Source organism: Oryzias melastigma, linkage group LG21, assembly GCF_002922805.2.
Source record: "Oryzias melastigma strain HK-1 linkage group LG21, ASM292280v2, whole genome shotgun sequence".
Lineage (NCBI taxonomy): Eukaryota > Metazoa > Chordata > Actinopteri > Beloniformes > Adrianichthyidae > Oryzias > Oryzias melastigma.
The window spans coordinates 2,181,605-2,193,459 of record NC_050532.1 but is presented as its reverse complement, the minus strand read 5'-3'; the positions used below and the strand labels follow the sequence as shown (position 1 = coordinate 2,193,459).

The 11,855-nt window shown below is 38.9% G+C and overlaps 1 protein-coding gene across 1 annotated transcript in view; it reads left to right on the top strand.

Annotated features, from left to right (window-relative positions):
* Positions 1–80: 80 nt before the first annotated feature.
* The window catches only part of ttf2 (transcription termination factor, RNA polymerase II), a 15,199-nt gene continuing 3,424 nt past the window's right edge, over positions 81–11,855 (top strand). The window contains exons 1-19 of the mRNA XM_024286044.1: positions 81–187; positions 405–510; positions 700–786; positions 1,091–1,160; positions 1,507–2,259; positions 2,353–2,473; positions 3,332–3,508; positions 3,600–3,754; positions 4,550–4,631; positions 5,569–5,688; positions 5,786–5,936; positions 7,235–7,340; positions 7,503–7,687; positions 9,001–9,154; positions 9,280–9,371; positions 10,421–10,506; positions 10,593–10,729; positions 10,806–10,985; positions 11,143–11,201. Of these exons, the coding sequence (XP_024141812.1) occupies positions 160–187; positions 405–510; positions 700–786; positions 1,091–1,160; positions 1,507–2,259; positions 2,353–2,473; positions 3,332–3,508; positions 3,600–3,754; positions 4,550–4,631; positions 5,569–5,688; positions 5,786–5,936; positions 7,235–7,340; positions 7,503–7,687; positions 9,001–9,154; positions 9,280–9,371; positions 10,421–10,506; positions 10,593–10,729; positions 10,806–10,985; positions 11,143–11,201 (2,849 nt within the window). The 5' untranslated portion in view covers positions 81–159. The remainder of the gene's footprint in view (positions 188–404; positions 511–699; positions 787–1,090; positions 1,161–1,506; positions 2,260–2,352; positions 2,474–3,331; positions 3,509–3,599; positions 3,755–4,549; positions 4,632–5,568; positions 5,689–5,785; positions 5,937–7,234; positions 7,341–7,502; positions 7,688–9,000; positions 9,155–9,279; positions 9,372–10,420; positions 10,507–10,592; positions 10,730–10,805; positions 10,986–11,142; positions 11,202–11,855) is intronic.

Here is an 11,855-nt window from a genome sequence, read left to right as displayed (position 1 = left end):
TTTTATTTTGCCCAAAACTTTTGGAAAAATAATCTCCTTACTTTTACGGTGTGTTTCAAAAACCGGATATGCTTTCGGGATGCTTTGATTGGTCCAAATAAAAATACAAGAGTTTAACTGCACGTATGGGAAACCGAACGATTTTAATACGCTGAAACAATGGAGAAAGTCTTGTGTAGTGATCACGGTACGTTGTTATATAATAATATTTTGTCTAACTTATACAGAATTTAGTTTGTCTTAACGATTGTTTGTTCTGAAACGCATCCTGTCAGATCAGTGTCATGTTAGCAAAGGTTTTTATTTAACCTCAAGGTGTTAGCTCGACGTTGGAGTGGAAGAAGAGGAGCTGGATCGGATGACTTGCTAATTTCTCCATTTCCATATCTGTTACTGTACTACAGGAGCCATTTGTATGTTAAAAACGGGGTTGAAGGATGGACCGAATAAAGGCAAAAGTTTCTACGTCTGCGTTAACGAGCGGGGCTGTGATTTTAGTCAACTGACCAGGTACTTCTTTAACACCAGAAATGTCCTCCCGGGTTCTCTGTAACTTCCCGTTTTAATATAAATAGTTAGAAACTTTCTACATTATATTCAGTAAAATCTATGGATTAATAATGCATAATTTGTCGTTTAATATGATAATGGCGTGGCTTTGTACATTATGGATCTAACTGCTGTTGTCATGTGTGGCAGCCTCCCGCCCTCCCACTGCATCAACCATGAGGATTCAATGGTAGAATTTCAGGCCATCAGCTTCAGCCAGAAACACCAGAACCACAGGTATGCATGATATGTCTCACAAAAAGACATCTCACGTTCAGATTTGTTGACCCTTCGCCTTTAAAATCCCACTCTTTTGAAAATTGTGAATTGAATCAAGAGCAGACCAAAAAGGCAGTTTGAAAAAAAGCGCCACAAGCTCCCTGCTCTGCTCCATTCTCATGTATGCACTTGCAGACAAATAGATCCATGCGCGTCTTTGTTTTCCTCATCTGCTCCGGAATCTGGCTCAGTCCTATTTTGCTGGAGTGGGACTTTAAGCTGGGAATATGAAATATAATGTTTTCTTTTTTTCCCCCTAAAGGCTATACTACAGATGCATTGTGGGTAAAAAGTCGGGACAGAAATGGTGTGGAAGTGTGCCTTGGACTACAGTAAGACCTTTTTACAAGTTTAATGTTCAACATTGGTAAATTATTTATTTTCTTAAATTTAGGACAGACTTTTTTCATCAATCGGTTATTTCATTTTATTTTTTTAAATAAAAAAATGCATGTTATTCAGGTTTAACTGCATATTCCATCAAAATACCACAGGGGCATTACTGAATTTTAATACATTTTTAATCTTCCCATGAATATCTTCATTTTTATGTCATAGGAATAAAACTATAAAGAAGTTGCCACTTAAATTTGATTAAAAAAAAGATTAATTGCATGTTTATATATATTGTTTTGTGGTTTGACTCCTTTAATTAGTTTTTATCCTAATTCTTTGCAGCAAGAAAAAGAAAACAGAACCCCAATGTTGAGCACACTGGTTCAGCCTTCCTGTATTCCTCCTGTTAGAAATCCCTTTAAGGCTCCTGGAAAGATGCACAAAGACTCAGAGTGGAAGGAGATTGAGATTACTGGATGCAAGGAGAGAGAGAAAAAAAGCAAAGATACAAATCAGACGGCTGATAGGGGAGAAAGTTGTCAGAAGGAAATTACAGAAAATCTGAGCACCTACCACAGTAAAACTCTTCCACAAGGGATGAAGATAAAGAAGAGGATTTCAAGTGATGACAGCAGCAAAACTGATGGAAAAGAAAATACAACAGTAGAAACTGAGAAGAAGCTTGAAGGAGCTCAAAATAAGAAGTCTACATCCAACGCAGAAGTTCAGCCGGACAAAATTAATCAAATTTCCTCTGATGCACACAAAAGTTTGCAAATAAATGACACAGCGCTTCCAGGGAATCAATATGACCCCCCAGTCCACAAGAGTGTCACTGAATCAGAACCCAGCAGAGGCTCGCATGCTTCCAGGAACGCAGGCTGTGTTGTCTATTCGGATGAGAGCAGTTCCCAAAGAGATGAAAGCAATGACGATGTAGTATTTGTGTCAGAAAAAGCTGCTCCTCAGAAAACCCCACCGACATCTGCCATCCAAAAAACCATAACCAACTTTCCAGGGTTCCAGTGTGTTGCAAAGCTGGGAGGGCCTAAAGAGAGGCAAAGCCTGCTGTCTGTTCAGCTCAAACAGAAAAAGGTACACAGGAAGTTTATTATTTTTTTATTAAGAACAAAAATGCAAATAAAAATACCCTTTCTTTGAATTAAATTTAACTTTTTGTCTCTAAAGGCTACTCTATCTGCTATAAATGTGGCGGCTCTGCCAGATAAAGGAGAGAAGCTGCGGATCCAGATCAAAGAATTGGAAGACGAGCTGGAGTCCCTGAGTCTGTCTGCAGCTTCTCATCCGGGTGAGGTGTCCAACACACTCTGAGGTTCAGAAACCTAAGGTTTTTGTCTTTTTTCATGCAGTTGTTTTTTCATTTTCATTGCTCCCTGTTTGAACCATTGTCAAATCTGAAGAAAAGTTCTAGTTCTGCATGAATATACAGCTTAATGAAGGTAAATGGGGAATGACCATTAAGCAAAGATAGTTTAAAGACCCACTCTGATGATTTTTTGATGTATTGTATAATCATAATTATGATTATACTGTTTTTAGCCAAAATAAAAGAACATGTCGTTTTCTATTACATAGCTTTTGCAATAGTTCATTAGTAATTCACCTCTGAATTGTGGGCAGGACCAATCGCATGGAGTAAGCTCCGCCCCCTCTTCCCCTTCCCATTCCTGCCCTTAACCTAACATTTCCAGTACAACAAAATGGCGAATAATTTCGGAGCTATCCAGCCATACAGTTTTGAGCCGAATGCCAGCTCGGAAAAGGAAATCAAAGATGTGCATAGATTTATTTGTCTGCAAGTGGTTGCGTCAGAATGGAGCAAAGCAGGGAGCTTGTGACCCACCCAGCATATTTTCTACGTCGCAATTAAGCTCTTTTCCAAACTGTGTTTTTTCATTTGTGTCTGATTCACAACAATTTCAATAAAGAAATACTCAGAAATGTGATTTTTAAACTGAACTTTCTTTATAGATGTCTTAAGCGATCTGAAAAATGCCACAAAAAGATGTTTAATCAGAATCACAAAAAACACATTTTTCATAAGAGTGGGTCTTTACATTTCCAAATATAAATTCTGGAAAAGGTCAAATTTATTATTTTCAAGCTTTTATTTGCTCACCAACACTGTTGCAAAAATGTTTTTCAGAGTCTGTGGATGAGAGCAGAAAACCCCACGAAAGCACGACCTTTATTAATCCATTTGACCGACAGGGGGGCAGCATCTTCCTCCCCGCTCCTCCACCCCCAGCCCCTAGCCAGTACCAGGCTGCAGGCAGTTCTCTGGGGCTGCAACACAGACAGATGCCTGCACAGGCGCCTGGGGGTCAGTACGTGCTGCCTTCTCTGCTTTTTGTCCAGCTCTTCTGCGACTTGTTTGGTTCACACCCCCAACACACTTGGTTTCCTTTGAGCAGAGAATCTCATGCAGGCCTATTATGGCGGAAGGATGACTCACGATCGCCTGATGGCTGTGAAGAACGCCACATGTGAAGCAATCGACCATCTGCACAAATCCCTGGAGTCTTGTCCGGATCCCGAAACAGAAGTTCCCGATCCCAAAGGAATCAAGGTGTCACAGTCTTTAAGGCTTTAACACTTAAATGAACAAAACAGCTAACATGTAGCTGAAAAATAGCTCAAAAAACCCTAAATTAGCTAAAACAGCAGGCATAAAAATATTAGCCTAAGTCCAAAAAAGCCAAAAAACTTAAAAAGAAAAGCCTAAATTAGCCCAAACTGCTAGCATATAGCTGAAATATTAGCCAAATTCCTAAACAACTTAAAAAGAAATGCCTAAATTAGCTAAAACAGCTAGCATGTAAATATTATCCAAACTTCAAAACATCCTAAAAAAAAGAAAAAAGCCTAAAGTAGCCAAAACTGCTAGTAAGTAGCTGAAATATTAGCTAAACTCCAAAATAGCCTAAAAAATCTTAGTAAATGCCAAAATAGTCCAAAAAGCTAACAGAATGCCAATTTTTAAAACTAACTTTTTAACATAATTGTGAATGATAAAAATGCAGGAATATTATTCCAGAATAAATCAACTTAAACTTAAATTACTTTTTAATATTTTACTCTCCATTAAAAGATTTTGTCAAAATTATACAAGTTAAAAATAAGTGCAATATAACATTGGGCTCTGACATTGGGCCCGGGGGCTGCATCCGACACATGTGCTTTAGACCAACAGAAATTTTGAAATAGTGCAGAAATAGAAGTTACAATTTGTGGTTTCAAAACCCTTTTCCTCCTCCCTCCCACATAAACTTTGTTTCTACGTTGTTTTACGGAGTTGTTTTTTGAACATGTGTTGAATGTGGCGATGGCCCTCAGTAACGGCATCACTGTGGTGTTCGCTCAGGTGCCTCTGCTGCCCCATCAGAGGAGAGCTTTGGCCTGGCTGCTCTGGAGAGAAGCACAGAAGCCGTGTGGAGGAATTCTGGGTAAGTTGAGAAGTTTGGCTTTGTTTTTGCACATCTTTTAGAAAATAAATCATAATAAAGTTAGAAAGTGTATACTTGTTGTCAACTTGGACTTTGTTTACTAAAAGACATGGAAAAGAGAACAAATGTCAGCCAAGGAAGTCATTCTCCCATTTCCTAAGACTTGTTAAATTTCAATCATCACTAAAATCTCTCCTCTGGGTATGATCCAACTGCTCAGTCTGTGCACACCAGCTCTGAGTGATGCAGACCCTTCAATGAAACACTTTCTTCTCATAGTTCCTCCTCCTTTAAATGAACTGCATGACGTATTGAAGCCACAGATACTGTAGTATTTTTATGAGTTCATGCAGTAATGTAAGTTTCCTGTCTGGAAATCAAAGCATTTCTACAGATTTGTTGCTTCTCTTGATGGTCAGATGTTTAAGAAAGTCTTTCTCTGGGAAAGATTATTCTGAAAATAACTAACCGCTTGAAGACACTGTTCAAACTTTGTAAACAAAATGTTTGCTTCTAAAATTCAGCCAGCCGACTTCACTGATCAGATGGAAGGTCAGTGCTGTGTTGAGAATTGTTGTTTATCAGAGTTGATAAGAACTAACATTTTCATGAAATTGCAAAAAATAAAAGATTTTTCTTTTTTTTTTAATTAGTTGGGTATATTTTTTTATAGATATTACCTTTGCTTTGTGTTTTTTTCCCAATTAATTTTTATTTTCAATGTAAACCTTAATGTTCTTCTTTTTTTTTTTACTAAAACTAGACCTACATTCTCGAATATTGTATCTTATCCCTGAAGTATTCATGTTCACTGTTTAATTAGCCTGCTGAAGAGAAAAGACATGGAGGTTTTTGGTATTAGTGAGACACCAAATGTTTTTTCTTTTTTTTTTTTTCTTCATCTATGCGTCTGGACTCCCTTCTTCTTGGGGTTCAGCGGATGACATGGGTCTGGGTAAAACTCTGACCATGATTTCACTCATACTGGCTAAGAAGATGAACGCTAAACCGGAGGCCAAAAAGAAGGACACGACCAAGTTCTGGGTGTCTAAAAGTGGTAACAAAAGCCTTTTTATTACAAAGCTGAGTCAATTTTATAACCAGTTTGATTACTTTTAATTCAAACCTGTTTTCCTTTTTTCCTCTTATGTTAGATTCTAGCATAGTTTCTTCTGAAGGCACTCTGATCATCTGTCCTGCTTCACTGATTCACCACTGGAAGAAAGAGATTGACAAACGAGTCAAGACCAGCCGGCTTAGCGTATACTTATACCATGGCACCAATCGACAGAGAAGTGCCAAAGCGTGAGAGTCGAACACATTTACAAACACTTTTTTTTTTACCATTTTAATCAACATGAGATCCTGTTAGAATAAAAACTGAATCCAACTGCTGTGTAAACCCCAGTGACTGTGTCCTGTGAGGCGATCTCATTTCTGCAGGGTTCATTAGGTTGGGATTTTGAGGCAAGAGAGTGTGTAAACAGATCGATGATGGGAAGTGGGGCTGGAGTTGCTCCTTGCCAACAGTCAGAGGTAAAATTTTAAATGAACTCCTGCCACTCTGCAGAAACTATGTCTTGAAGACAACACAAGTTTTTTTTGTCTAATAACATAAATATAAGACCACTGGAAATGCTTTTATAACAAATCAAAAGATGATCGTGTGATGATCGAGTGTGACTTCAACTCATCTACGCAAGACTACATACTCCACCTAGTAAGAGCTAAAATGCAGAAAGAAAAGTAATATTTTCATTTTAAATTATTTTGTAGCTTTCATTGCCAAACTGACCTTTAAAGTGTGACATTGTTGACTTTATTGAGGGAGGCTTAAAAGTAGATTTGATGATAAAGGAGCAGAGAGCACTGTTTAATCTTCAACTCCCACTGAAGTCCCACTTTGATTTATTCTAAAAACATTTCCAGTGATCTTTTAATTAGGATTATGTCTCTTTAAGCCAAAATAAAAAAAACTTGTGTTGTTTTTTAGTACATAGTTTCTGCAGAGCGGCAGGAGTTCATCAGAAATTTACCTCTGAATTCTGGGCGGAACTGTTGGTGGGGAAGTAAGCCTCCGCTATTTACAATCTCTCCCGCTAGATTACAGCCCCTCAGATCCTCAAGCTAACATTACTGGTGCAACGAAAATGGCGAGTAATATTGGAGCTATCCAGCCGTACAGCTTTGAGCCAGATATCAGCTCAGGAGAGAAAAACAAAGACGCTTATGGATCTTTTTGTCTATAAATGGATGCATGAGAATGGGGCGGAGCAGGGGGGCTTTGGTCCACCCATTTCAGTTGCTCAGTCACAAAAGAGAACATTTTCAAACCGTCTTTTTTCATATATTACTGATTCATCCTAACTAGAATAAAGAAATGATCAGAAATGCAGTTTTAATCCTATATTATTTTATATATGTCTTCCATAGTAAGATTAAAAACACCAAAAACATAATTTTGAATGAAGTGGGTCTATGAAAAGATTGGATTTGACACCTTAGAATAGCATTCTAGTTACGACAGTGGTTGAAAAAGACAAAAATTTCATGAGTTATTTGGCTCCTAGCAACCTGAAAACAATCCTAACTGTGCTCACCAGGCTGGCGGATTACGATGTAGTGGTGACCACATATAGTCTGGTGTCCAAGGAGATCCAGGTCCAGAAGGAAGATGCCGAGAACCCCAGCAAAGACCCTGATCCTGAGGTATTTGAATGTAGCATCAATTAGAAGCTAGCTTCCGAACCAGCAATCATCTGAGCTCATAAGTTAGATGAAAATGTACATCTCAGCCTCAATTAAGATCTTTCATCACAGTAAACATGCTTGACTGGGCTGGACCTCCTCATAAATCTCCTCCTTCTATAGGCATCACTTTCTAGTCCTCTGCTGCGGGTGAGATGGACTCGAGTGATTCTCGATGAAGCTCACAGCATCAAAAACCCCAAAGTCCAGACCTCAATGGCAGTCTGCCAGCTGAGGGCCCAGGCCCGCTGGGCCATCACAGGCACACCCATCCAGAACAACCTGCTGGACATGTACTCACTGCTAAAGTAAGTCAGAGCACAGTTTGTTCTGCGTACATTTGTTTTCCATCAAAAAATATTATATAGTGAATCCGATTCTGTGGGCTTGGAGGCTGGGCCTGTTCAAAGCCCCAGTCGCTGAGGTGAATAAAAAAATTAAAAAAAAAATCATTTCTTAAGACTACAAATCTTGTAGAAACATTGCATGAAAATCAAGAGGTGATTTATCTGTGTTAGCAAAAGTAAATTGGGGTTTCCTTCTGCTGAAGTCTATGTCAGAGCACAGTGTTCCCTCATTTATTGCAGGTGATATGTTCCAGAAATATTCTATAATAGTAGAATTAAAGGTGTTTTTTGTCTTATACATTTTCTCAGACAGACATGAACATTTTCACACTTTTCTCTCTTGTTTAAAGGTCAAACCTTCATATTAAAATAACTCCAGTATAATAGAATGAAAACAAAGATCTGATCGCGGTTGAAGACCTGTGTAACTCTGGCTGTGTCGGTACAGGAAACACAGCATGTAAGACATCAGCAGACAAAATCAACAACCAATCAGGATCAACTTGCTGAGAGAAGTTTAAAGAAAAAAAAAAAGATGGGCCAAAAAAAACTAGAAAAAAAAGCAAAAAGTGAACCCTGATAAAGTGAGGGAATACTGTACTGGAACATGGAGTGTTAGACCTCAGATCCAGGTGGAACCTGGGTTTCATCCTGTCAGTGAAACCAACATTTACCCTCTGCTAGCTTCCTTGAGAGATCCTGGAGATTTGAACGGACATGTCGTTTTTCTTGACTCGCAGAACATATTTGATCGTCCCATGGGATATCTTATGGGGGGATTCTCTGGGATTATGAACAGGAGCTTGGTCAGACTCATCTCCTATGAGAATTAAACACCACCAGGATTCTATTTTTAACTTTTTACAGACTGGACTTTCTGGTGAAGTCAAACGACTGATGGTTTGGCTTTAGAATCCTGCATCTGGTCTGTGGTCTTTTTGCTTTTTTCAGCCATAACCTCCATCTCTCTGGACCTCTTTATAGCAGAGTGTGTAGCATCTGTCTGCAGTGATGCCATCTGTGTTCCATCCTTCTCTTGAGGCCACGAGCTGTAGGTTGTGAATGAGTTAAGATCATACATGAAGGCAAAGGAAAGACATTTTTGAGGGTGGCTGAGAGTTTCCTCTGTGAAGCACAGGCACCCAAAAGGAACTTGAAGCTCAGTCCTTCCAGAAGAGGAAGGACTGAGCTTCAATGCTGTGGCTGCTGCCCCTGAAACCTGAACCTCTGACGAGCCAAAGATAGTTTAGAATAAAGCCTGTTTTCTCTTTCAGGTTTCTGCGCTGTTCTCCCTTTGATGAGTACAAACTGTGGAAAGCGCAGGTGGACAACGGCTCCAACAGAGGCAGAGAGCGGCTCAACATCCTGATGAGAACTCTGCTGCTGCGGCGAACCAAAGACCAGCTGGACTCCACCGGAAAACCGCTGGTAGAGACGCTCCCACTCATTCAGATACACACATCTGCCTGTCCACTGCCTTGGTTTTTACCTGTAAAAGTGTCTCAACAGGCTTTTTGTACATCCCTGCTGACCAGAAGTGTGAAATGTTTCAGGTTTCTCTTCCTAATCGGACCTGCGAGGTGCATCGACTTCATCTCTCTAAGGATGAGCAGACTGTGTATGATGTGGTGTTTGCTCAGTCCAGGTAAAAATAAAACAGTTCACCTTAATTCTCTATTCCATTTGCACTTACATGTTAGCAGTTGTGTTTTTAATAAGCTAATAAAACCATTTTTGTGAGCTCAGTATTTATTCAAGTGTTAAACGTGATCACATATGTTAAAATACCCTTTCTTAAACTAAACAGTGAGATGTTAGAAATGTGCTTCTGCTGTAACTTGATCCGCACACCCTGCAGGGGGATTAGCTAAAGTGGAATAAAGTTCTAAACTTGCTGCTACAAACAGAAATCTTTCAAAACCTGCTGTTTGAAAAAGCTCAGTTTTGTGATGCAGCGACTGAAATTGGTGGATCAAAGCCTCCCTGCTCCGCTCCATTCTGATGAATCCACTTGCAGACAAACAGATCCATGAACGTCTTCCGTTTCCTCGTCTGAATTGGCATTTGGCTTAAAACTTTATGACTGGATAGCTCCGAAATTTCTCGCTGTTTATTTTGCTACGCTAATGTTAGCTTGGGGTTGTGAAGAGGGATGTAGGCTAGCAGGAGAGAGTGTTAACAAAGGAATACTGGGATATCAGCTGAGGGTTACTGTCTAATAAACTCCTGCCGCTCTGCAGAAACTATATCTTAAGAAAACAGATTTTTTTCTTTTTGGCTAAAAATGGCATAATCATATTTAAATAACCACTGGGAACAAATTTTAAAATATATCAAACATATAGTTGGAGTGGATCTTTTCAGAAGTTAATAAGCTTTTATCTACACAACTTAAGAAAACTGAAAAATATAAGAACTTTTTGTCCTAATATTACAAGGTTCTTTTAAATTAAGGTTTTCATGAAAGATGTGTCATTAAAAAACTTGTTAATATTCCATTTAACCTTTGAGAGACTAAAAACTAAAGGTTAATATTCTAAATTCTGACTAATCAGGACAAGAAACCAAAACCTGGTCACCTTTAAAACTGGAGAAAGAAAGCATTATATAAGGAATGACTTTCCAGAGACTCTGGTCTCGATTGACAATAAACACATTTAGAATAAAGTTGTGTCTCTGGATGTTTTCCCTCAGATCTACTCTGCAGAATTATCTGAAGAAACATGAAGGAAAGGACGTGGACGCAGGAAACGCCACGTCTTCCAATCCATTTGATAAATGTGAGATCAGAACAAAGATTTGTTTCTTTGTTTTAGTGCTAGCCTGCAATTTTCTTATCTTATGTTCCAACACTGTTTCCTTCCAGTGGCACAAGAGTCTAGCCTGTCTCAGCCCACTGCATCAAGCTCTCAGCAGCATCAAGCGTCCTCCAACGGCATCCACATCCTGTCCATGCTGCTGCGCCTTCGTCAGTGCTGCTGTCACCTCTCCCTTCTGAAGAAGGTCAGCACACTTTGGCATCCTCTCACAGGACTTCACAATCTCGGGGGACAAACATGTTTCTCTTTTGTCTGTTCAGACGCTAGACTCCTCTGAGCTGCAGGGGGATGGGATTGTTCTGTCCCTGGAGGAGCAGCTCAACGCTTTGTCGCTGTCCTCCAGCCCCTCCCCATCAGACGCTGACCTCAAAGACACAGTGTTGCTCAACGGCAGCCGCTTCCCTTCACGGCTGTTTGAGGACGCCAACAAAAGCACCAAGGTGGGAACCAACGAAGAGAGAAGTTGGTGATTTCATGATTCTGTCTTTATTATGACACCATAGACATAAGTCAAGTTGGTGGAAAGCTTTTTCTGAACAAACTACATTGTGTTTAACAAATTGTCTTTTTTGTTTTGCTTTTTTCCAAATGTAATAGATTTCGGCTATCACCTCTGAGCTCATGGCGATCAAAGAGAAGAGTGACAATCAAAAAAGGTGAAACTACTAATGCATCTTTTTTTTGTCCTTTCGCACATCCTAACTAGGGCTGTCAGATTATCGTGTCAATTGTGATTAATTAATTAGACATTTATAGTGGGGTTTTTTTTTGCGTTAATCTAATTTTTGCGACGGATGGTTACTTAAACACCTGGAGGAGCATTTTATCCCCCTCATACCATGATCGTTTAAGAAGAATATAAATATGAAACAAATTATTAGAACTACAGTCTTCTTATATTTTTAAGTTTAAATAGTTTTTTCTCCTTTTTGAGAAAGATGATCGTCACGAGAAGTAAAAACTAGCAAGGATAAGTTCACCTCTTTTTTTTTGTCCAGATGATGAAGCAAAAGTTTATTTAAAAAAATAACAGCCTAAATAGTTACATTCCTCTGCGGTGTTTCATTTCTTCCTTTTTAGATTTTATTTATTTATTTTCTGCATTAACCCAGTCTTTAAAATGATCAAATTCACCCAAAAGGTTAAAGAAAACAAAAAAGATCCCTCTCATGTCTTTTGTCTTTCTGTTGTGATAAGCTGTGAAATAATATATAAAAACATTTGAACGATGGTATTAATTAGAAGTTCCTGTTCAATATTTTTTGCATTGCTCAGAAAAGTGTTCTACTATTTTTTGATGTAGTAAATTA